This window comes from Ursus maritimus, unplaced genomic scaffold (assembly GCF_017311325.1).
Source record: "Ursus maritimus isolate PB19 unplaced genomic scaffold, ASM1731132v1 scaffold_7, whole genome shotgun sequence".
Taxonomy (NCBI): domain Eukaryota; kingdom Metazoa; phylum Chordata; class Mammalia; order Carnivora; family Ursidae; genus Ursus; species Ursus maritimus.
Genome location: NW_024426885.1, coordinates 32,839,280 through 32,864,920, shown reverse-complemented (window position 1 = coordinate 32,864,920; position 25,641 = coordinate 32,839,280). Strand labels below are relative to the sequence as shown.

General features: G+C 41.0%; 1 protein-coding gene and 1 pseudogene across 2 annotated transcripts in view; one reads left to right on the top strand and one right to left on the bottom strand.

Moving 5' to 3' along the window:
• Positions 1-13,952, top strand: part of LGI1 (leucine rich glioma inactivated 1) — a 38,143-nt gene extending 24,191 nt beyond the window's left edge. Inside the window, exons 5-8 of one of the 2 annotated variants that reach the window (XM_040623746.1) lie at positions 6,013-6,084; positions 8,903-9,072; positions 9,348-9,512; positions 12,889-13,952. In XM_040623746.1, coding sequence (XP_040479680.1) covers positions 6,013-6,084; positions 8,903-9,072; positions 9,348-9,512; positions 12,889-12,926 — 445 coding nt within the window. In that variant the 3' untranslated portion in view covers positions 12,927-13,952. Of the gene's footprint in view, positions 1-6,012; positions 6,085-8,902; positions 9,073-9,347; positions 9,513-12,107 lie in introns of both variants that reach the window. The other variant, XM_008696263.1, reaches the window with a different exon arrangement.
• A 9,790-nt stretch (positions 13,953-23,742) lies between these two features.
• LOC103668086 lies at positions 23,743-25,380 on the bottom strand (annotated as a pseudogene).
• Between the last annotated feature and the right edge of the window lie 261 nt (positions 25,381-25,641).

The window sequence follows — 25,641 nt, the reverse complement described above, 5'->3', positions numbered from 1 at the left end:
CCCTGGTGTCTTAAAGAATGTTTCTTAGGCAGGCTCTGAATCAGGAGTAGGAACAGTGCTTAGTTAAAGGCACCCTTTAAAGAGCCTCCACATTGCTTTGGAATGATTGCCATGGAGAGGTGATGAGGAGGGAGGGCACATTGTGAGCAGCAGGTCCCTGTGATGTGGGGGTGGGTGGCATAGGGCAGTTCACAGGATTTGCACTTTCTTCCTAACCCAGTATCTAGGTACAAGGGGCCTAAGAGAAGCATTCTCTACTCTTTTCTTTGTCTAGATTGCTGCCCTTTCTCTCCTCTACTCCAGCCTGCCCCATTCATTCATTCCTTTCAAAGTATATCCTGAAGGCTTACTTTGTGCCAGGCACTAGGAATATAGTGGTAAGAAGAGCATCCTTTCAGTACTCACTACAGAATCAACCTAGAAAAAATTAACATGGGTGAAACGTGTCCTCAAAACTTTCATCACCTCATCTTCACTCCTCCTGATCAGTTCTATTCATTCCCCCCTCAGACATTCCAGTGCATTCCTATTCCCTATAAAAATCTGTGGTCAAACTCATTAACTCTAAACTACGTGGCTTAAAAGGTTGCCTCTCCTCATGTCATTTCCTAATTATTAAAGATGAAGCCACAGTCTTTCATGGTAAAAAGTATAAAGATGTGATTTAAGAGCTAGAATAGAACTTGCAGATAATTCTGACCAAGTGATTATTCATTTTGTAGAAAAGAAAACCCAGATATGCCATTACTGGACCATGTCATTTCCACCCCTCTCTGCTGCCCAATCCAAGGAGCCCTGGAGAGGATGGACAGGCAAGGGGTCGGCTTGGACAGTCACCAGGATTTTCTTCAGTCATACCACGCAGAACGTCTTTTCCTGACAACTCTGGTGGCCACAACCAACTCCTTGCCTCTCTCTCCATCAGCCTTCTAATTTGTCTTCCTCTTCTTCCTAATAATACTTGTATTTAGTTTTAAAATCCAGCACTGATTTGACCCTTGCCCACCTAGCGACTTTCGAAGAGGAAGGAGGTCCCCCACACCAATTCAGGCTCACACTCTTTCAAGCCATCTCACTCTGGACCAGAAAGAAAAAGAGGAGAGAAGAAGGTCTCTAGACCTTCAGGACCAATAGCATGTCTCTCTGGAATCACTTGCTTTCCACATAAATATCCCTCATGAGATGAACTCTGTAGTATGACTGAAAGAAAATATGACAAAATCTTAATAGTGATGACCTCTGCCAGGATGATTATTATTTCATCCTTTAAAAAAATAATTTTTTCAGTTTCCAAATTTTCTTGAAGAAATAATAAGTATTATTACATATATACGTATGCATGTGTATATATATGTGTGTATATATATCAAAAAATATATATGCCAGTGACATATATATCACTAATATATATATATATATACACACGTTACTGATATATATATTACTGATATATATATTTCAGTAAAAGATGGGACACTTAAAAATACCAAGGCATAGAGTTCTGCCTACTCAGAGGGCAGAGAATAGATGATCTCAGCCCCCTGAATTGAGCATTTAAAAGTGCTTAGGTATTAAATATCACTGGTTTTGACAACAACAAAGAAACCGATTAGTTTTGTAGTCCTGATAATCTGACGTAAGGCTTAAATATTCACCTGCAGATGCTGAAATTTTCCCTGGAATCCATTTCAAAAGTATGTATATAAAAAATATTAGTAGTTGTGTGTGTGTTAATTTTCACAATAAATGAAATTGGTATTCTTTACTCAGTTTTGCAGATGGAGAGACAGAAACCAACAGGTTAAATTAAATTGGCAAAAGGCACACTCCTGAGAGTTGAAGCCCTTGTCCGCTTGAGACAAAGCCGGCCCCCCAAACCACCACACTGTACCCAATGATGCCGGCAATGAGAACGACAACCAGTTTTACAAAAGACACAGAACGTATTTCAACCAGAGCATCTATTAGGGAAAGGGGACTAATAATATGAAGCTGTTACTCTGTGAAGCTGGGGGGACAATGGAGGGAAAGGAGAAACTGAGAAAATTGAATGAATTAGGTTTTCTATTTTGCTCTCCAGTAGCAAGACTCAATGCAGAGATGGAATTTGAAGAATCAAATGATCCTAACATCAAGCCTAAACACCCATGAAATGCTGTCTCAATATCTCTAGCTGTTTAACCTAATAGGCACCAGATCTTCACCCTTTTCACCTAAGGACCAAATGCTGAGCAGGCTTCAGGGAGCATCAGGAACTTGCTACTTTTTCTTCCTGGCAGCCCTGGCACAGAGCCCTCAGGAGTGCCCCCACCCCACCCCCCAGAGAATTTCCCTTAAGCTCCCAGATGCCCATGATGGGTTTTGAAGCTCCACGCCCTCCTCAAAGCTGAGTTTCAGCTGGTGCAAGGAACCCAGAGGGATGGATCCAAATCTGGACTGACTACAGTCCTAAATTTTCCAGACGATGAGGGCCCGAAAGCCACGTGGGAATCTTGTGAGAAAAATGGGAGCTCTATCCTGAAAGCCATCTCATGCAAGAGCTGACATCATCTGACCACTCAGACACCCGCTGACCCTGACAGTTACTCACACTCCAGCCCGATAACTTCGGAACAGTGAAATGAATGCAGTAAAATAATTGATTTAGAATCACTAAATCTTCACTGGACAGAACCATTCCATTCACAAATACTAAGCAATGGGATCTTTTTAAAACTTCAACTTTATTCTTTGTTTCTTCTGAATTTAAAATAACAATACATGCTTGATGATAAAAACTCTCACAATCCAGACGTTTATATAGCAAAAGTAAAAGATTCCAAATGTAAAAAAATTATACCTCCTTCCAGACCTTTCCTTATGCATTGTTAGGCTCGTATCCTCCTTCCCCAAGTGGGATTACACTCTACATCCTATTCTCCAATTTCCTTTTTTTTCTTTTGGGCATCATTTCGCATCAAATCATAAAGATCTACCTCATGTTTTAAAATCTCCTGCAAAGTATTCCATGTTAAGCATATACCATCATTTACTTACACAATCCCTTGTTAATAGATATGTAGACTGTTTCCAATTCTTTTCTACTATCGATAATGCTAGATTAAGTATCTTTCCCCAATTGTGCAGTGGGTCTCAAAATGATTCCAACTCTCTTCACGTGGTAAATTGGTAAATACTCTTAACTGGCCAGCTAATTAATGTGTGGAGGCATTTCATCGTTCTCTTCTTAACTTTGCAGATTCTGCTGGTCTCTTACGTGCCCTATGCATCCTTCACTGTGGACCCATCAGCCCGCACTGGAAGGCTGGCTTTGTATCAGGGCCCTGTTACATTTGTTTTGCAGAATAATTCTCAGGCTTTATCAGCATTGTTTTCCTAAGACATTCTCTGCTCCAGTCCCTGCTGCCTGCTTTCTTCTTATGCAAATGTAAACCCTGTCACTGAGACCTCCCAGAGACTTTAGGGAAGCTGTCTGAACTCTACTTCCTGGGCCTCGGAAGCCTACCTCCAACCTACCTCTCCTTTCTGGGTCTTACTTCCTCTGGTTTCTGCCTCATTTATGAGTCCAGGCAGACTTCTCATGCCTACTCTTCACCAAACCTAGGCAATGAAGCTCCATTCTATCTTTTTCAGAAACAGCCCACTGTGAGTCAGTGTTTCACTGAATTTTGGCAATGGAACAGGGAAACAAGTCACACTGAGTGCGGTAAATCCATCCACCATTTCTGCCTCTGGCACTCCTCATGCTGTTCTGCCTCCCCCACCTGCTGGTCCCCAAAGTGACAGCCTCCCTGTTACAAGAAGTCCTCGAAAGGCATAAAGCCTCATTTTACAGCCCAAGAAGGTCAGCCTGCCTCCATGGCCCCATCCCCCAACTCTATTGACTTAAAAGTCCTCCATCTTGTCATGGAAAAATGATGTCTTTCTACCCCAAAAGCCTTGTAGCTCCAAGTCTGTGTCTTAATAGCTGCTTCTATGGTTGGCCTTCACCTTGGGTATATGAGGCCTAGAGCTCTATCCTTTGGCCAGGAAGTGGAACTCCCAGATTTGTTCATTGTCTAAAAGAACTGCCTTGGAAAAAAGAACAATAATAAAAGAACTGCTTTGGGCAGCAATGCAAACATGATGCCTCTTCCTGGGCAACCCTGGCGGCAGTAGTAATTCAGGACTTGACTGTTTTTTCATTTCACACCCTCTGTCCTATGACCCAGCCTCCTCTAACCTTGTGCCCTGCAACCAGCTGTAGTTTGTTCCATCCACTTAGAAATTTGCATGAGAACTTTAAGATACATATTTCCAGAAAATAAATTGAGACACATAACCTGGGAGTGACTCAGGACTAGACCAAGACACCAGGAAGTCTCTTCTTTCAACCACTAGGCAGAAAGGTGAATTATAGAGATATTCTCTTGAAAAGTCTTCTTTAGCAACATTTTATTAATCCTAATACCACTACAGTCATAGTGGTTCTTTCATATGGCTAGTTTCCTAAATGTTGTTTCTTAGGAAAGCCCTTCTCTTTCTTTTCCTCTCCCTCTCCTCCCTGCTGCCCTTTATCAAGAATAGACCAGATGCCAGGTACCATCCGGATTTAACTCATTTACTTTTCTAACTATCTTGTGACATGAGGTATTACCTCCCCCTAAAAATGAAAAAATTGAGTCCTGAAGAAGATTCAGAATTAAAGTCACACAGCCGGGAAATAGTGGAGTCAGAATTCAAACCAAGCTCAGAATGGCTCCAAAGCTGTGCCCTTCTTTACATAATGGACCGTCATTGAGACTGGAACATTCTGATTCAGTTCCCATTCTTATGTTCCAAGGTTCATTGAAAAGAGTTTTCCAACCTAGTTGTAACTTCTAAAACTCAGGAAAACAACATAATTAACTTAAAAATAGGTTTTAAAAGTCTTGAATTTTTGCACTTGAGAAATATATTAATTAGAGCAGGTAGAAGACAAAAGAGTTCTGAGAGTCTTTTAAATGGAATTTGAGAGAATTTTCAAGGACTTTGGAGGCCAACAACATAAGCTCTTTTTGTTTCAGTTTAGTTTTTAATTTTTTGTGGAAAAAAATTCATAAGAAAAGTATATAGCAGATATGTACACACACACACACACACAATGCTGGTTAAAAATAGAAAATTATCAGCACCTACATCCCTTTCTTCTCCTTGTTATATCCACACTTCTGCAATATGGACACATTTCTCTTTTCTTGATACCATCAGGACAATTCCTTAGTCATTAGCTTTGATTAGAATCACTAAAGTGATTCATGAAAGAACAAAGAGAAAGAGAATGAGAAAGCAGTTCCTGTGACAATAAGAGAAGAACTGGAAGAAAAGAAAAAGAGATGATTAAAGAGGATGAATGGGTGGATGGATGGATGGATGGATATTTGTGAGAAAGTTGTTCTCTGAGGTCAAATGAATGGAACTAAAAGAAAAGAAAAAAATTTAAAGGAGTATATACTTTGGAAAGAAGAAAGGATGTGCTGGCAGGGGAATAGGTTAGACAGGTCCCCAAACTCTAGAGCTATTGGCACTATCAGTCGGGGGTTTGGCCACTGTCTGGAGCAAGTGAGAAGGAGAGAGGGAGGAGAAGGGGCAGCATGAGTGTGAGAGGAAATGGCACTCTCACCCATTTAGTTAGCCATCATTTGGGACATATCCCCTAAACTAAATATCATATTCCATTCTACAGAGAAAGATCGATGCCCAATATCATTTTGTTGCTGGTATTCTGGAGGTTGTTTGTTAGTTTCTTTTTGGCCATGATACATAAAGTGCCGTAAATACTGAGTGAGCGCTGAAGCAAAGAGACCAAGAATTGAAAATACGATAGCGGGAATCTGAGTAGTATCTTAGAAGAAGAAATAAAAAAGGTATGGCAAGTAATTTAGTGTAGTCGGGAAAGAATAAAACAGATTCATAATTAAGTTTTATCATAAAATGCATCTATTTAGTTTATGATTATAGTTTACATCACTCTTTTTTTTTTTTTTTCCCCAGGAGCCTCGCAAACAACAATCTCCAGACACTCCCAAAAGATATTTTCAAAGGCCTGGATTCTTTAACAAATGTGTAAGAGGACCTAAGAAATCACTCATTAATTAATTTGCAGTAGTTAACAAAGAAGCCTAGTATTGATGTTCAGAATTTGTAACTGGCTTTAAAATTAAATTAGAATTTTACAATTTAAATTTTAAATTGACTTAAATTTTAAATTTACTTGAACTAATGTTTGAGTCTTCTATGGTATTTCCCACTGGAAATTCTGAACATATAGTGCCCAGGCATTCCTTGGGGCGAAGTGTCTGTCCTATAGAGAGTGTTGATAAGGGACTTTGAGGGGGTAGGAAGAGGAGGCCCAGAGTGAAATTTCAAGATGCCTTTTTTCTCATGAGGTCCAGGAAATGGGGCTACAAAGGAAAAACATAAAGGAGTCTGGGAAACTGACCGAGTACAGATGAAAGGTTACACCCTTGGGTTGGTCAGTCAACAGAGAAATGGAGCAGGAAGTGGGGGAAGGGAGGCAAGTTTGCCTTTTCTCTCCTTAGACTGAACAACAACTCTAGGCTTAATCCCCAGGAATTTGGCTTAAGCCCCAGGAAGGGAATGAACTTAATTATTTTTGACCCTTTTTCAAACAAAAGAGCTTTCAAACTTTGACTTTTAAGCCTCAGAGTGAAAGATCTTTGTAAGGAATTTGTATATTTTGCTGTAAGCAAAGCAAGTAATATATGCCTAACTCTCTCAAAAGCAATTTAGCTTCATTAAATGCCTTTCAGACATTAGAAGGGTATTTAAATGGTCATGAGGTAGATACAGGAACAAATGAAAGGATATATGAAAACAAAAGTTATCTTATCAAATCAGGTACTTTGCTATAGAATATATATTCAAAACAACTTTTCTCCAATAACAAAAGATCTGAGTCAAGTATTTTCTCCTAAACCTAGTATTTAACTTCAAATCAATAAGCTAATGAAAAACTTTCTTTGTTCCTTGTGGTATTTCCCCAGCCCCTCTGCTCAGCGCCTATTACCCCAATTCCTGAATGATGGTTTATTTCCAAGAAAGTGCCAGAAGCAGGACAGTTCCAAGAGAGTCTCGGATAAACCACAGTTAGTCGTTCTGGTTTACAATCACCCAGAAAAGTTGACACTCATTACTTAGGGTCAGAATATTCTTGGGAGATGAAGTCAGTCCTGGGAATGTCTTGGAAGTTAAATTATATACCATGGCCGACTTGGGGATACAGTTTATTTGGGCATCATCCTTTGGCCCATCCTTGTGTCAGCCAGTACCACACATGAGCAAAAAACAAAACAACAACAACAACAAACCCCACTTGAAATTGGCTCAGTCTCTGTGGAAATCCCATAATGGGTTTTGCCTCTTAGGCCTACTCCGATATGCCCAAATCAAGAATTATCTAAGGAGTACAAGGATCCTTGCCAACTTGTCTTTTAGTGGATTTCTTGGTTTTCTTGAATGTACCCCAAAAAAGATTTAAATGCTGAAGAATTTAAAAATCATTCTTGTGCTGTGTGTGAGGACTAGGCAATACCTATCTTGGGAATTCTGTGTGATCAAGAAGGGTTTTAGGAAGGAGCTGGAATTTCTGAACAGAAGCAATGCAAATAAACAGAAAACTTGGTGAGTTGGGATCATATGTGGAAATTTAAACGATCCATGCCGTATAGTTTATTACAGACATGAGCTGCTGGATGTCTGAGTTAACTCTGCTGTGTCGAAGTCATTTCCTATTAAAATTGAATTTGTAGACCATGGAATAAGATCAGGATGAATTATATCTGTGAGGAAGACCAAAAGCAAATAGCTCACCTGATTTAATTAAATATGATATAATAAGAACTATATTCTATCCTCTAGACTTGCACTGTCCAATATGGTAGCCACACATATGGTCACCAAGCAGTGTTCTTAGTGTAACTAAGGAACAAAGCTTTAAATTTTAACTTAATTTTTATTAAAAAATTAAATAGAAAACTAAATTGAAATTGAAAAACTGATTCTCAGTTCAGTTATTGCAAAACTTAATTATGTTTGGAACAACTTGGTTGTGTGAAACTATTTTTTTCCAGCTATAAATTTTATGAAATCTAAATACAGATCACATACTTCTGATGAAAATTTAGCATCCAAATTGAGTTATGCTCTAAGTGTAAAATACACACTAGACTCCAAAGACTTAATATTTTTTAAAAATGTAAAATACCTCATTAATAATGTTTGTTGGCTACACAGCCAAATGATAATATTTGTGTGAGATATTAAATAAGATATATTATTTTAAAATAAATAATAAAATAAATTATTTTAAATCAAATATATTATTAAAATTAATTTCACCTCTTTCTTGTTACTTTTTCTAGAAATATAGAAAATTTAGGAAAAAAATTTTAAAGATTTTATTTATTTATTTGAGAGAGAGAGAGAGAATGAGTGGGAGCAGAGGGAGAGGGAGAAGCTGACTCCCCACTGAGCAGGGAGCCCAACATGGGACTGGATCCCAGGACCCTGAGATCATGACCTGAGCTGAAGGCAGACGTTTGACAGACTGAGCCACCCAGGTGCCCCTAGAAAATTTTAAATTACATATGTAGTTCACACTATATTTCTATGGACAGAACAGCTCTAGACAGAGCAGCCTTGATCCAAGAGGGAATAACTTAAGGTTCTATTGACTGGATGGCATTCAAGGGTGCACTGTAGGAACTCTCTGACCTCAAAGTGAATTGTCAGTCAGGTTCAAGGTAGATTATGGGGCATGATGTAAAGCCAGGTAAGGCATTCTGTGTATTGCTGAAGTAGAGGTCATACCTGTGTAGATAGGACCCTCATACAGCAAAATCAACTGAAGTTTGTCTTTCAGGGACCTGAGAGGGAATTCATTTAATTGTGACTGTAAACTGAAGTGGCTGGTGGAATGGCTGGGCCACACCAATGCAACTGTTGAAGACATCTACTGCGAAGGCCCCCCAGAATACAAGAAGCGCAAAATCAATAGCCTCTCCCCCAAGGATTTTGATTGCATCATTACAGGTAATGTATTCCAAGTCATTCCACCTCATAAAGTTAAAATAAGGGCTACATTTTGTGTGTGTGCAGGAATTGATATTTTTTATGTCTTTAAAAACTGACCAAATTTATTTTTTTTAATATGATAAAGCATTAAAACTTTGTGGGTTTTAAAGCAAAGTAAAATTATCGTTTTACTATTTCTCTTAAATAAATGTATCTCTTAAGGACATTTGAGATCTAGCCAAGGAACGAGGCATTAGCACACGGTCATTCATCATCATTTCCTGTTTTTGCAGAATTTGCAAAGTCTCAAGACCTGCCTTATCAATCACTGTCCATAGATACTTTTTCTTATATGAACGATGAGTATGTAGTCATTGCTCAGCCTTTTACCGGAAAGTGCATTTTCCTTGAATGGGACCACGTAGAAAAGACCTTCCGAAATTATGACAACATTACAGGTATGAAAAGCCTGATCATATTTTGAATTGAAAGATAAGTGGGTTGGACCAAGGGCAACAGAAAAAGACAACTGGTATAGGGGGATGCTTGGGCAGGCTTAGAATCCTTTAATTCCCAACTGTACCATTTACTAAGTGACTGGGGATTGTTCCCTAAATCTTGATTTCCTGACTTGTAAGTGGGAATAATAATACCTAACTCACGGGGTTGTTGTAAGATTATATAATCATAAGATAATGTGATCACATATTCCAGAAACTTAGCATAGAACCTAGCATTTTAAATGCCAAATAAAAGGTGGACTATTTTTCTTCGAAAGAAATGTATTGGACTAGAAATCATGAGTTTTAATCCAGGTTCTGCCACAAACTAGCTGGGTTAGTCACTCACCCTCACTGGTCCTTCCCTTTTTCTTAACTATAAAATAAAGATGTTATTTTAGATCAATGAGTCTCAAGCTCTGTTGCACAAACGAGACTCTGGCAAAATGTTAATGCACTCCTTATGGCAAAAAGGGTTTTTGGTCCAATTAATCTGTGAACCATATTTCCCTCTTGGAGATTCGTAATCATAAGCATTAGAGGCCCTGAGAAGTCTAGTGGTAAGGAAGCCTCTTTCCAGTGTTTTGTGCATTTACTTTGACCTGGAAACTACTTTTCTTTCATGAAAACCTTTAGTTAGGTGACCTCTTAAATTTGTTCTCATTTCAACAACTTTATAGTTTTTAAATAATTTAGGATATAGGGCTCCCTTTAAAATATTTCCATCAGCTTTAGCTTCTAATACCTTTAAAGCTGTTCCTGAGAACATTCAAACCTCCCTGTAAGAGATTACACTTCTTGGGTGGGAAGGGTCATAATTAGATTGTGTTGGTGGCCCCCAGCCCCATTGCTTACAGGATCGAGACAGGTCTGGGACTTGCTTGAGACTAGGGTGCCCAGATGAAGGGATCTTCTCCAAACTGAGGTCTTCCCAGAAACCACCTTCTTTCTCAAGGAGGAAGGTCATGCTTCCCTTTCTCCCAAAGCCCCCTCAATTTTCCAATGGACTGCAGCAGCTTTGTGCAGTTTAGATCAGGTTCTTCTTACCTGTGTATAGTCCATCAGTTACTCTAGATGAATCTTAAGATGAACACTTGAAAGAGAAATGAATCACATATATGCAGACGTTCAGAAGACATCATCTCATCAAGATGACAAATACATGCCAAATATGCAGTCACTATGACCTGCCTTACCCCCATAAAGACATCACTAATCAATCACAGTGCTCTTGCTTCTAGAGTGCAGACAGGACTACAGAATCCTTCTCAACACAGTTTTCCAGGCAGTGTTCCAATCAATCAGTTGATCAATATTGATACATGGTTGAAACCTAGTGGGCATCCCTGGTCTAGGCCAAACCCTCATTGTACAGAACAGAACACTGAATTCCAGAGAAGTTAAGTGATTTTTCCCAAAGTCACATAATCCGTTGAGTCCTGAAAAGGGTCACAAATAGAATAATCTCACCAATTAGTAGAAAGAGTTGGTGCAGAACTTACTGCCTTGGAGCTCCTAAAGTTAGAAAAGGCTTGGGGCCCAGATTTGCCCTGATCGCTTTGGATTTCCTAGAGCCAAGTTCCCTCTAGTTGATATTTACTGATAAATGATATTTATACTTCCTGATAAATGTCAAACTCTTACCAAAAGGATACCGAGCAAGGACACTGATCCATATTGTTCTCTGAGATTTCTCAAAATAACTTTCAAGAGTATCACCTGTGACCGTACTCGTCTTTCATTTTTCTCAAGGATTTCTCTTCCTTGTCTTCTCTCTTGCCACCAGTGATCTAAAGCTTCAGAAAAATGTCAAGTGGCATCTCTTTCCTTTCCTCGGGGAAAATCACATTATTTTTAGAGTAAGAAGCCATTCATACTAGGAACAAACCAATTACAGGTAGAATTATGGGCTACCCAGATCACTGCTCAAGACTTTGTAGGGTGGTTCTAGAAACTTGTGGGATTCTAGCCCAAGTCAGAAGCCCTGGAATAGCTCACCTCCCCGCAGGCTGGATTAAAAGCATAGAGATGCTGGTAGACCTCGGTTTGAATCCCAACTCTACCTTCTCCTAGCAGCACTGAACCTCTCTGAGTTCAGTCTGCTCATCTGCAAAAGGGAGGATAATAATATTCACTCTTAAGATTTTTGGGAATTTTTAATGAGATGATTTGGCAAAGCACATAGTTGGTGCTCAGTAAATGGCAGTTTTCACTAGAATTATTATAATTAACTCATGATGTGTCAGGGAAAGCAATGCTTTCTTTCTGCAAGAAGTGAGTGGAGAAAACTCAGGCCGTGTGTCCTGAATGTCTAGCACAGGTTGGATGTGACTTGACAACTCAGTTGTTGGTAACAAGGCCTTGTGAGGCACAAAGGCACAGAACTTCAGGATCCTGCTGCCATTGGGCCTTGGAGATTGGCCTTGCCTATTCAACCAAGGAAATCTCTTATTCCAGGCTAATTTTGTGGAAGTTGTATGGCCTCAGGCTGCATGTTTACATGCTGCAGAAGAGGATGGCCATCCAACTAATCTCTCATTTGTCTTTTCCCAGGCACGTCCACTGTAGTGTGCAAGCCTATAGTCATTGAAACTCAGCTCTATGTTATTGTGGCCCAGCTGTTTGGCGGCTCTCACATCTATAAGCGAGACAGTTTTGCAAATAAATTTATAAAAATCCAGGATATTGAAATTCTCAAAATCCGAAAACCCAATGACATTGAAACATTCAAGATTGAAAACAACTGGTATTTTGTTGTTGCTGACAGTTCAAAAGCTGGTTTTACTACCATTTATAAGTGGAATGGAAATGGATTCTACTCCCATCAATCCTTACATGCGTGGTACAGGGACACTGATGTGGAATATCTAGAAATAGCCAGAACACCTCAGACACTCAGAACGCCTCATTTAATACTGTCTAGTAGTTCTCAGCGTCCTGTAATTTATCAGTGGAACAAAGCAACACAATTATTCATTAACCAAACTGACATCCCTAACATGGAGGATGTATATGCCGTTAAGCACTTCTCAGTGAAAGGTGACGTGTACATTTGCTTGACAAGATTCATTGGTGATTCCAAAGTAATGAAATGGGGAGGTTCCTCATTTCAGGATATTCAGAGGATGCCATCACGAGGATCCATGGTGTTCCAGCCTCTTCAGATAAATAACTACCAATATGCAATTCTTGGAAGTGATTATTCCTTTACGCAAGTGTATAACTGGGATGCAGAGAAAGCCAAATTTGTGAAATTTCAGGAATTAAATGTTCAGGCACCAAGATCATTCACGCATGTGTCCATTAATAAGCGTAATTTTCTTTTTGCTTCCAGTTTTAAGGGAAATACACAGATTTACAAACATGTCATAGTTGACTTAAGCGCATGACACACCAAATTCTGTGACTGCCATCAGAAACTTTCTACAATACATGATCCGGATGAACTCAATGCATGATGACTCTTCTTATCACACTTGCAAATGAATGCCTTTCAAACATTGAGACTGCTAGAACCAAGCACTACCAGTATCTCCATCCTTAACTGTCCAGTCCAGTGGTGTGGGAAGTGACCTTTTTTATGACAAAATTGAATCGTGTGACTGTTCTTTGCAGTGAAGATGTGTAAATAAGCGTTTAATGGTATCTGTTACTCCAAAAAGAAATATTAATATGTACTTTTCCATTTATTTATTCATGTGTTCAGAAACAACTGCCAAATAAAATGTTTACATTTTCTTTCATATCCCAAAGGTAATTATTTACAGTTGTTTTATTCTGGGTGATGGCACGTTGAGGAAATAGTTTTATACAATATGGTTGTGTTTAGATCAAGAGCTTATGACGTGAATAAGGAGTGAACACGAAACATTGATATTCATTACTCAAGATTTATGAACAGGTTTCTCAGCTGATTTATAACATTCAAGGGTGTTTCCAAAGGTCATGGCTTTTAAGAACATTTTGTGGTGAAATGGTGACAAATTTAAAGCAGGGAAGAGAAATTTGCTTATTACAAGAAGACTGAATTGAAATAAAGAATAGTAAGACCCATCCTTTTCTTATTTGATAGCTCTAGCTAAAAAAATTATTAAAAAAACTCACAGAAGAAGTGAAAGTCAAGATTTTGAATTTTAAAAACCCTATTTAGGGACTTTCTAAGTGACCCTATAATCATCTGAGAGCTGATTGAGATTGTAACTTTACAGTACTTGCCTCAAATTCACCCAATATGTAGGCCTCTTTATCTGATCAAAGATGCTTCACTTCTAGAAATCAGTTTGGATGTTACTGACATGCTGCTGAGTGCCCAGGAGGCTCATATTTTATTTTCTAAATTCCTACTCCTGGATCACATGGTTTGTTAGCACCTAGCACAGTGCCTATGGTAGGCTAGGCTCTCAAAAACTGCTTTTGAAGACTCATGTGTGTCCTTCTATTATAATATAATAATAAACTTCATAAGTCCCTTTGGTCTAATCAGTCCTATTCATTGAGTACCTATTAAGAATGGGGTATTGTTCCTGTGGTTTTGGGGAGGAGAATTGCGGAGGAATAGGGCATGGCCCTTGCCATCTGGGGCCTTAGACTAATTGGAGGGTTAGGACACAGAAACCTACAGAGTAAGTCATAAGTGCCAATCATCATCATCTGAACATTCTGATTATAAAGATCCTGGGAGTATCAAAAATGAGTTCCTGGAGGAAGTGCTCCTTGTTTGAGCTTAAAGGGGAGATATGGTTTCAAGAAGGGATCACTGCAGAGAAGACGTTCCTGGCATGAACTGGTTCTGTGTGAATCAGAGCTTCCTCCACACTCCTTTGCCAAATGAATGGGTAGGGGGAAGAGGGCAGACAGCAACCCCACTGCCAGCACATATCTGGCAAACTTGAGGCACCAAAGGTACACACAGTAGTTACACAGTCTCCAAGAAGCAATGCCTCGGGAAGTTATGCATAGAAACCAGATTCCTTTACCCCGTGGGAAGATATTAACTGACATTAGAGTTACGGAGGACAAGAAGTCTTACCCACTCCCGATCTTGCACGCAGGGAAAACTGGCCTTTGAATTTCTTATTTTTTCAGTTCCCTTTTTTCTATAAGCAGGATATATGCTGTTGATGAACACCTGCTTTGTAGAGACTGGGTTTAAATCCAGCCTTGCCACATACTGGCTTTGTTCACAGGCAAGTTACTTAAGTTCTCTGAGCCTCAGTTTCTTTTTTTTATTTTTTTTAAAGATTTTGTTTATTTATTCGACAGAGATAGAGACAGCCAGCGAGAGAGGGAACACAAGCAGGGGGAGTGGGAGAGGAAGAAGCAGGCTCATAGCAGAGGAGCCTGATGTGGGGCTTGATCCCTTAATGCCGGGATCACTCCCTGAGCCGAAGGCAGACGCTTAACCGCTGTGCCATCCAGGCGCCCCTGAGCCTCAGTTTCTTTATCTGCAAAGGGACAATAATGCCTACTCCAAGGATAGTGGAAGGATTAAATGAGATAATGTGCACTTGGTGGATTGAATTTTCCGAATCTGGCCACAATATTTCCCATCCTATGTGCTCTATGAGAACCTTGCCCCCACCCCATCAAGAGGTGGTACCTAATTCCATTATCCTTAAATCTGGGCAGGCATGTAATCAATAGAATGTGGTGGAAATGATGCAGTTTGACTTTTGAGCCTAGATCATAAAAACAATGAAACTTCTACCTTGTGAACCGGGACAACTGCTTTTGGAACCCTCAACAGCCACCCACAAGGTCCCACGAGGCTGAGGCCATCATTCTGAGGAAGCCCAGGCTTTGGTCGACAGCCCGAGCTGAGGCCCCATCTAACAGCCACATCAAGCACCAGTCCTGTGAGTGAAGATGATTCCAGGTGATTCCAGCACCGAGCTGTCAAATCTTCCCCACCGAGGCCCTGGATGTTACCGAGCAGAGACAAGCCATTCCCATGGTACATGGTCCAAATTCCTGACCCACGGAATCTGTGAGCATCCTAAAATGGTCAATTTAAGCATCTAAGTTTTGGGGTGATTTGTTACACTGCAACAGTGATCAGAATAGCACGCAAGGTACTTACCACCGACCTGACACAAATTCGCACTCATCAAGTGTGCCGGCTCCACACACAGAATATTGCGCGCTTCCAGGTCATGTTTTACAGTTATTATTTTAATGTAATTCACGGCCGTTTCATTTGTAAAGGATATCCCCTGTTTTCAATACGTTGCCAGTGTTCTAAATCTGTGCCAGGCCCTCTGCTGAGTTCAGAGATGCAGAGATGAAAGGCCTAGATTCTTCTCTGTTTTCACAGAAGCATTGACTATTTAAATTAGCAAACCGACTCTCTAATTTACCTGAAATCCAAGAACCAGAGATGTGAAGCAAGCCGAGGGAGGTGGCTCCAATTCAGGCCTCCGGGCACTCAATCCAGATCCGTCTTCATCACGTGATACTACCTGTCAACCCCTCACCCTCCAATCCGAACCTGGGACTATAGATGGGGAAGAGGTGAGGAGGGAGAAGGCTGACAGAAATTCAAGAAAAACTGAGGAGGAGGACACATGGTAGGATACACTTTCACAGGAATTGTCCAGTCCTTCCTGAGACTTGTCCTCTCTCCCTGTACCCTTCTTTTGCCCTATACTATATAACTCTGACTCCTCTCCAGCCGCAGATGATTGGACCTGGAGTGAACTCCTGATCCAGGGTTTAACCCAGAAGCTGGGCTTGGCTCACCAGAAGCTGATCGAGTTCTTTCTCCTTGATATTTGGAATTAGGACAGCAGAGGCTGGGTCACTTAGCCACAGGCACCAGATTTGTAAAGTGACTATCTTAAATGAGGTTCCCTCAAAGCAGAGGGATTTACTGAGGGAGTGCTCTCCTGCTACACCTGTAAGGGAGTGAGACTAGGACAGGGGAAAGTGCTACACAGAACACAGAGATGTTCTTTCAGGAGAAATTGGCTTCAGACTGACTCCACGGGGTACTCGAGGGTGGGAATTGTACCACACAGTGTGTCCTGTCTTGAGGCAAGGAGGATGGACATTTATACACCCCATCTGATAATCATTGACCCAAGAGTATGGGGCATAACCTCTCTGACATCTCCAGAGATGAAGGTTCCCATTGGCTAAGGACAATCCTCCAAAGAAGTCTGCAAATGTAGGCTGTTATAAACTAACACCCATGGCAGCTGCAGGATGGGTACTTCAACCCAGTAAAGAGCCTCTGGGTGGGAACCAATGGCAGAAGCTACAGGGACAGTGACTGAGCAGCTGTAAGAGCAGAGGAAGCTGTTCTGAAAGGTGAGAAGAGAATGAGGTAGAAGGTCAGAGAGAAGGGGAGGTGAGAAGCTACATAGTCTGACGGGGAGGGAGAGGAAGAGAGAGAGAGAAGAAGAGAGAGAAAAGGAAACAAAAGGAAGAGGGAAGGAAGTCTGGTGGCCCCGTAAGGTTGCCTGAGAACCAGACTCCGTGAGGCTAACGTACACACATTTATTAGAAGTACCCTTGAGACACTCTTTGGAATGGAGGAGAAGAAAGGAGAATTTGGCAGAGAGCAGCTGAGCCATGATGCAGTTCCAATAAAAGCAGCCCTGTAGGGAACTGAGATGTTCCTTCTCAAGTGTCCCACGCTGAAGCAAGGGGACCCACCAGACCTTTCCACCTTCATGGTGATTAGTCACTGGATGTAGGCTGGAAGAAAGTATGGCCCGAGGTAGGGCTCTGTTTTAGCCACAGAAATCCCTAGAGGCTATCAGGGGTAGCAGAGGCTGTCTCTGGGAGTCCTCCCAGCAGCTGGGAAAGTAAGACTTTTATTCCTGAAGAAGGATCTGGGCAGTACACACAGCATCCACCACAGGCGGAAAGAGGGAGAGAGAGAAGAGTGGGAGAGATTCCCAGTGACTGTCCATTTTCCACTCATTGCTCATTACATCCAATGGCACTCCCCGCCCCTGAATTCCTTGGTGTACTTCTGGAGCCTCCTAATAACAACCCTGCCCCACCATCACCACACACACACGTTTGGCTTTGTTCTGCATATGTTAGAGTTACTTTTTGTACTCTTGCCACACGATTATCTTCACCTAAGAATGTTTAGGCATAGTTACCTCAACGTGGATATGATGCTGAGTACTAGGTATTTCCATTTCCTTTTCCTTTGCTATTCAAACTGTGTGACTTCTATTGATCTATCTTCAAGTTCACAGACTCTCTTCTCTGTCATCTCTCACCTCAAATTTCTTCAAAAAGTAATATTACTTCAACTAGATCAGAGCTGCTCAACTTTTAAAAATTTTTCTAATGTTTAAAAAAACTTCAACTATGGAAATTAAAAAAAAATCTCCAATGTATTTTTGGCCAATGTCTTTCCATTGTGTTGTGGACCAATATTTTTGGAAATCAGAATAAAAATGAATTCCAGAAAAATGATCACATGCTTTGTTATTGTGGCAATGCCAAATTGCTGTAGAAGTTTCTCAATATTTCCTCTAAAGTCGTGTACTCATTCCATCCCGAACTGATTCCAAACTCCCCCTGGCCTGGCACTGGTCCTGGGACCACATCTGTAGGTATACTGCTAGTCAATGAGGGCTCAACTCACTCAATGCAGTTCTTACATGTTGATCTTCGTGTGGGATGTAGACACATTTTAACATGATTACTATCAAGGGCACAGGGCATCCAGCACCACGACAGGCCTAGGAAGACCCTCAAGTGGCCCTATAAAGTCCTAAAGGTGCAATTCAAAATCTGGCCAGCTTCTCCTTCTACTCCAGCATCCTCCATTTCACTCATACTCCCTTCATGCTCACAATTTGCCAATCCCTGTTCATCTGAGCATGTACTTGCTTCTGTGCCCAGACTACCCCAACCACCAACAATTTCCTTTCCCTACTCTTCTACCTTTGGACATCTTAATCTTCATCCAACCAGTTAGATGTGGTTTCTCCTTTCTCCAGCTTTCTCAGCACATGGCTTCTACCATAAGCAAGGCTTATAATTCATTCTGCCTTGTGTTATGGTTGGTTGTTGACCTATCCATCTCTCCTACCAGGTTACACATCCCTGCTGGTCAGGACTGTATGATTCTTCTATCCCATCCCACCCTCTATCCCCTGGAATAGTCCTACTTTGTAGAAAATCCATAAAGCTGCTGGAAATGAAATAGCTTTAAGCCTGCTAGCTTCAGCCTTCCTATTTGTATATCTGAGAAGCAGCCTCCTCCCCTATAGCAAATTTCCAGCCTCATAAAGAATCCTGGCCATGGGTTACCTCAAAAGAATAGACCTGCCAAGCCCACCTGCTTCCCAGGTATAACTGGGGTGGTCGGAAGATAAAAGAGACACAATTTATTTCCTGGGTAAATCCTTATTCAAACACATGCAGCAAATCCACCTAAAACTTGATCCACAAAAATGAAGGATGGGAACTAATTTAATTAATCCATGGAGACCCAAAGAGCAAGAAGCTTGATACTAACACTTTCAGAAAGTTTATGCCCTTTGAAATTTTTATCCCCAAGAGGGATCCACATCCATGGTCAGCTCTACTCAGAGAGGCCCCAAGGGGAGCATCTTCCCTAGCTGAAGCTTTTAACAATAATTCTCAGCAAAACTGTGTCCCAGAAATCAGTCCTCCCAACAGTGCCAGATCCCAAGACAACTGTCCTTTCTCCTTCATTCCCTTAACCCTGTCTACCACACATATTTAACAATCCTAAAAACAAAACAAAACAAAAAAACTTTAGGAATTTTAATATTTTAATTTAATATTGTAATTTATATTTTAACATTTTAATTTCATTATAATAATAGGTGCGTTTATTAAGCATTTACTATGAGCCAGGCACCATACTAAGTGCTTTATCTGTATTGTCATTCCATCCTCTATGATTCTGTAATAAGAGCATTGTTGTACTAATGAGAAAGCTTAGTCTTAGAAAAGCTAAGTAACTTGTCCAGTCATACAGCCAATTAAGAAGCAAAGTCAAGATTCAATTTTGGATAGTATCCATCAGTGGCACCATGCTAAGAAGTGCTTAAAGACAAAATTTATACTAAAAATTCAGGCCTCTGACTTCTTCTGTAGCTGGGTGGCACAGTTGGTTGAGTGTCCAACCAGTGGTTTTGGCTCAGGTCATGGTCTCAGGGTTGTGAGATCAAGCCCTGCATCGGGCTCTGTGCTTAGCACCAAATCTGCTTGAGATTTTCCCTCCCTCTCTCTCTCTCTGCCCCTCCCACTTGTGCTCTCTCTCTCTCTCAAATAAATAAATAAATCTTAAAAAAAAAATCAGGACTCTAGTTAAACTGCCAGATAGACACTCTAATCAAGAACCTGGAATGTTCTAAGCATCCTAGGACTATTGATTGGTATTTACACCAATGGACGTAACAAGCTCAATTGTATCAAAAACATTTCTTGAACATCTACTATAGGCAAAGTGCTATGGAAGATGGTATGAAGAAATCAAAAATGAGCAAGAAGTTATCCCTAGTCTTAAAGGATTTACATACCTCTGGGGTTTATTTCTAAAAGGCAGCATGCAAAAACAACAAAAGGGGCAAAAGTAAGTTCTGTAGGGATCTAAAAGAGAAGTGAAACATGACCAGTGTTTTCTTGCTTTTTGCCTGTAGATCTATCCTATTGGTGGCCACAATATTTCTCTCTTTAAAGCAGTGGAAATAATGATTAACAACACGTGTTTTAGCCTCAGGCAGAACTGGGTTTACATTTCACTGTGGCTACTCACCAACTCTGTAAACTTAGACAAGTTAATTAATCATTAATCATTTCTCTACCCAGGTTCTGATCCCTGAGGAGACAAGAGTGGTTAGGATTCTTTTGGTTATAAGTTGCTGAAATCCAACTAAACCAGTTTAAATACATATAGCTTCAGAAATATCTGGGCCAGATACCCAGATGATATTTTCATAAATCTGTTTTTCTCTGACTCTATTTTTGACTTCTAAGTCAGTCTCTCCTTTCATGGTGGAGAGATACCCATCAGCAGGTCCAACAGGACACCTTGCCAGTTTAGCCATGCCTGATAGAAAGACAGTGCTCCTTTTCCAGTAATTCTAGCAAAAGTTTGGGGCTGATGCTCATTGGCCCAGTGCCCACCCCTGAAGCAATTGTTCTGGCTAAGGAGAGAAGGTTCTGATTGGCCAAGCATGGGTCATATGCCCATCCCTAGAACCCATGGGTGACAACCATTTGCAATGAGAGTGAAGTAAGGGTATTTCCCTAAAGTGAAATTGTAATGCTATTAAAAAGAAAGAAAGGATGCTGAACAGACAAAACAACAAAAGTCATCAGCCAGAGGTGTGGTCTCTGTGGAGAATCTCAACTTAGAGAGCTGGAGTTACCACGGAAGAGGCCACAGCCTTAGAAGTGTCTAGAATCCCTTCACTAAAAGGTTTCAAAGAGCCCTTCCAGCTCTTATTTTGCAAAACTTGACAAAATATAATCTCCCATCTTTGTTTATTATTCATGATGATTCACTGTTACAATTTCTATATACGTTTTTAAATGGTGTTCTCTCAAACATTCTGTTTTAAAATATTTAAACTGATATCCTCTGTTTCAAAATTATGTTTTCCCAAGTGAAGTCAAGCTGCCAATTCTGATCCAGTGGCCACCCATCCCCGAGAGATGAGAGCAAGCATTCCTAGATCACGTTTTGTTCTCCTGGATATGATTCAGCTTCAAATCAATCTTCACCTGGCTAGGGCAGCTCTCTCCTTGCTCTAATCACCTTGAGCTTGGCTTAAAGATTAAAATCTTAGAGGCTTTTTACTGGCCCAGGACTTTTCCTGACTTAGCTTTCCCTCAGGTATCTAGGCATTAGCTGGAAATTATCATAGATCAATCTCAGCAGAGAAGAGAAGAACATAAAACACTGACTTCTGTTAATAATGGTTCCCAGACCTGGTTTTCACCCCCAGGACCCCCTTAGAAAGCAAACTAGCTCTACGGGTTCCTGGGACCCTACCTCAGAGCCACTGAAACTGAATCTTCAAAGAACAGGACCTAGGAATTTTTATTTTTAAACATTCCTTAGGTGATTGTGATGTTGCTAGCCCATCACCAGTCCACTAGCTGGGTCTCTGCTTTAAATAACCACATTGAACCGATCAGCAGCATGTCAGGAGCACCAAGCCTGTGGTTACAAAAGTTCGTCAAAAGCTTTGGAATGTGCTAGCTTTAAGGATTACCTAAAGCAAGACATTGAGTTTCTTTTGCTCTTAATTTTCTCTATAAGATGTTAGAACTGGATCAGATCAACCTACAGGTCCTTAGAGCTCTGAAAAATCTGTAACTCTCTGTTATAATGGAGAAAAAAGTGGCTTGGAAGTTTGGAGATCTTGGCCCAATACAACCACCTTTATAGTTTTGTGACCTTGAGAAGGCACTTTCACTCCCTGGCTCACAATTTCTTCTCTTTAAATATTAGTTGGTTGGAGTACATGAGTTATAATTCTAAGATAGCTGTAAGATAAAAATTAAGCCTTAGATAATTCTCCAAAATAATCTGTCAAGATGTACAGTATGAACAAGCTGAGGTTGATCATAATTTCCTGTTGACTTGGGTTTGCTGGGTTGAGAATCTGCAAGCAGCATTTGGTATGCTGGTGTCTAATGGATATGACATTTCACTACACCAAATGGGAATGGAATATTTTTAGCACAGAATCCTCTAAGTTTTAGTAAAGAGGGCTTGTTCTGTGAATGGAGTGTGAACAAGCACAGATACTATTTTAAAAGACCAAATATAACCCCCTTCACCATCACAAAATAGTCATATGTGTACATATTTTCACCACAAAGTTTGAGGAGCTTACCCCTTTTTATATCTCCTAAAAGGCAGTATTCTATCGACTTTAATAACTCTACTGGTTCACATACATTCCTCCTGTCTTTGCATGGCCTGTTGATTTATGACTAATAGGCTAAAACATTGTGAATGATTGAAAGCAATAGTAATAGCTACCATTGGGACGCCTGGGTGGTTCAGTCAGTTAAGCATCTGCCTTTGGCTCAGGTCATGATCCCAGGGTCCTGGCATCAAGTCCCGTCACCGGGCTCCTTGCTCAGAGGGGAACCTGCTTCTCCCTCTGCCTGCCGCTCCCCCTGCTTCTGCTCTCTCGCACGCCTTCTCTCTCTCTCTCTCTCTGACAAATAAATGAATAAAATCTTTTAAAATAATAACTACCATTTATTGAACACTTACTATGTGTAGACCATATGCTGAATATTTTATTTGTATTTAGTCATTCAACCCCTGCAACAATGCTATTATTATCAGTTTTTTTCTAAAGAAAAAATGGAAGTTCAGAGATATAGAGAAGTCTACCTAAGGCATGCAGCTAACAGACAGCAGAACCAGTATTCAAACCAGGTCTCTCTGAAATTGGAGCCCTAGTGATTGACTTACACTGATATACTTACACTGATTGTTATCTGTCAGGATAAGCTGGGTTATTTGGTAATACTTTGGTAACACTGAAATATTACTGGCTTAAAATAATAAAGACTTACTTCTTGTGCATGTTACTGAAAGCACTGTTCCAAGTCATCATAATCTGCATACATTGATGCATGCATTGATTGAACAGCCACTACCTGGGACATTACTAAGTAACAATATCAGAGGGGAAAAGAGCCATGGCAAAGCATGCATGACTGCTACTACTGCTTTTATTGGAATTCTTTATCTGATTCTCTAAAAACTATTTTAAAAAATTTTTTTTTATAACCATGCCCAACTGGCTTGTTTCATTGGAGAAGGGCTTGTGGAGTTAACGACATGAAGACAGTTGGGACCTGAGGTCGGGAAGAACATCCTCTCCTCCTCATACATGCCCACCGCCTCAAATAAAAAATAACCAACTATGGGAGAGCAGAGGAGACAGTGACTGAGGGTGAGGAAGGGAACACGGAACCCCAGGGCAGCAGAAGAGACCATGCGTGTGCTGGGAGGGCTCCGAGGCAGTGGTGGTACAAGTAACGTGAGTAGGACTCTTTGTATCTTCCACATAGGTCTGTGTAAATATACAGAGAGAAGTTGTTTGCTTTCCCTTGCTCTCGTCTCTGCTCTGAGCTACTTGCCGCAGCCCCAGCTCCTCTTTCCACATGAGGGCGAAGGGAAGAAGATGGTAAGCAAATCAGCAACAAACTGTGATCAGACCCACACATCCATCAGCTTCTGGATCTTCGGTGCTATTACAGGATTCTTTAAGTGTTCACTGAGTGCCTGGGGGTCTTTCTGCATTGGTTCCAGGATAAGCCGCATGACCAGATCACTCATTATCTGCTGCACCTCAGGGTTGTCATGTCGGTTATAGTGGGCCATCATACAGCGTTGGTAACTGTCTGCTGCCTTCTTACCTTTGGAGTCCAGATCTAACGTCTTCCAGTAGACACCCATGACTTTTCTGTAGTCCTTCATCTTCTCTAGTGCAGCTGCTCGCCATGTGTAACCCTTGATGAGGGTTGGCTCTAGCTGGGTACATTCCTCACAGTCCTTGTACACCAGCCGAAACTCCAGGAGTTTGGTGTAGTGGGCAGCTCAATTGCTGTACAATTTGGCATCTCTTGGGTTCTGTTTCATGGCTTCTAAATAATGCTTCATGGCCTGGGAAGGGTCCCCTTTCTGAAAGCATTCATTGCCTTTGTTCTTCTCCTCCAAGGCCGGGTCTGGGTTTATATAGGCCAGCCACTCTTGGTCCTTGAGAATTTTCTCCACCTGTTGGCATTTCTTAAGCACATCTGGGGTTCAGGGCTCTGCCAAAGACTTGCTATAGAAACAGATGACATCCTTGCACTTTTCCTCTTTGAAGTAGGAGTTGCGGTCTATGGCCATACCATCCTGAACGCGCCTGTTCTCATCTGAAGTAGAGTTGCCAATTCGAGCATAAGCTTTGGCAATCTGTCGATAGTCGTCTTGGTTTTCTCACCCCACTTTGATGGACTTCTCAAAAAGTTCCAGGCATTTACTGTAGTTGCCCTTCTTGAAGTACACAGCTGCTTGACTGGTCATGTAGGTCATGTTGGTGGGATCGAGGTCCTTGGCTCTCTCATAGTGCTTCAAGGTTATGTCAAAGTCATTTGTCTTGTAGGCCTCACTCCCCAACTCTTTTTCTTTCAGTACCTGCTTCTTCTGTGGGAGATCTTCTTCCACTGCTCTGACTTGGTATCCTCTTTGAGAGAAGGTGGTGGTGGAGCTGTTGCAACTCCCTCCTCCTCATCTATACTGCCCGGATCGACTCCCAAGAGGACACTGAGAGTAGTCATGATCCAGAGATCTTATAGTTTCTTACCCAGGTCAGACAGCTTGTTTCATAGTTGCTCTATCAGTTGCTGGTAGGTAGGATCAGTGAGCAGTGTCCTTGTCCTGGAGTCACTCTCCGAATTTTGATACAGATTGGACATGTTGAAAAGATTCATGAATTTCCTCTCTGCACAACTGGGCCTCCATATTCTGTAAGCCTTCTTTGAGCTGAGGATTATTTGTTTCACGTTTTAAACCTTCTTTGTAGATTCCCTTGGCTTTTTCAGATCGGTGTAAGAACTTAAGAGCTGCTGCTTTTTGTGAATAGCCCCTGCTCCAGTCAGGCTTTAAGTCAATAGTTTTGCAACCATCCTCATAAGCCTTCTGGCAGTCATCTTTCTTGGCATAGGCTGCTGAGCAATTGTTGTAAAGCACATGGTTCTGGGGGTCTACCTTAATTGCTTCAGAGAAGCACTGTAACACTCCGTCCATGTTGCCCACACTCAGGGCCTTATTGCCCTTCTCTTTTAGCTCATTTACCTGCTCCATAGCCTGGCATAGAACCCAGTTGAATCAATTCCATCTGCACCACATTCCCAACCCTTAAAAACTCTTTTCATTTAATATTTGGATAACTTTTTTAAAGGGAAGTCTCCCCCAAAATGGAGAGATTAAAAGGACCTAAGTCCTTGGAGATGTCACTGTTAGTTTGATGAAGATTTTCCTCCTAATCTGAGGCCAATATGCCATGTAGTCATCGATGACATGAGCCAGATGGTCATACTTACAATATTTACACTGGTGTAGGGG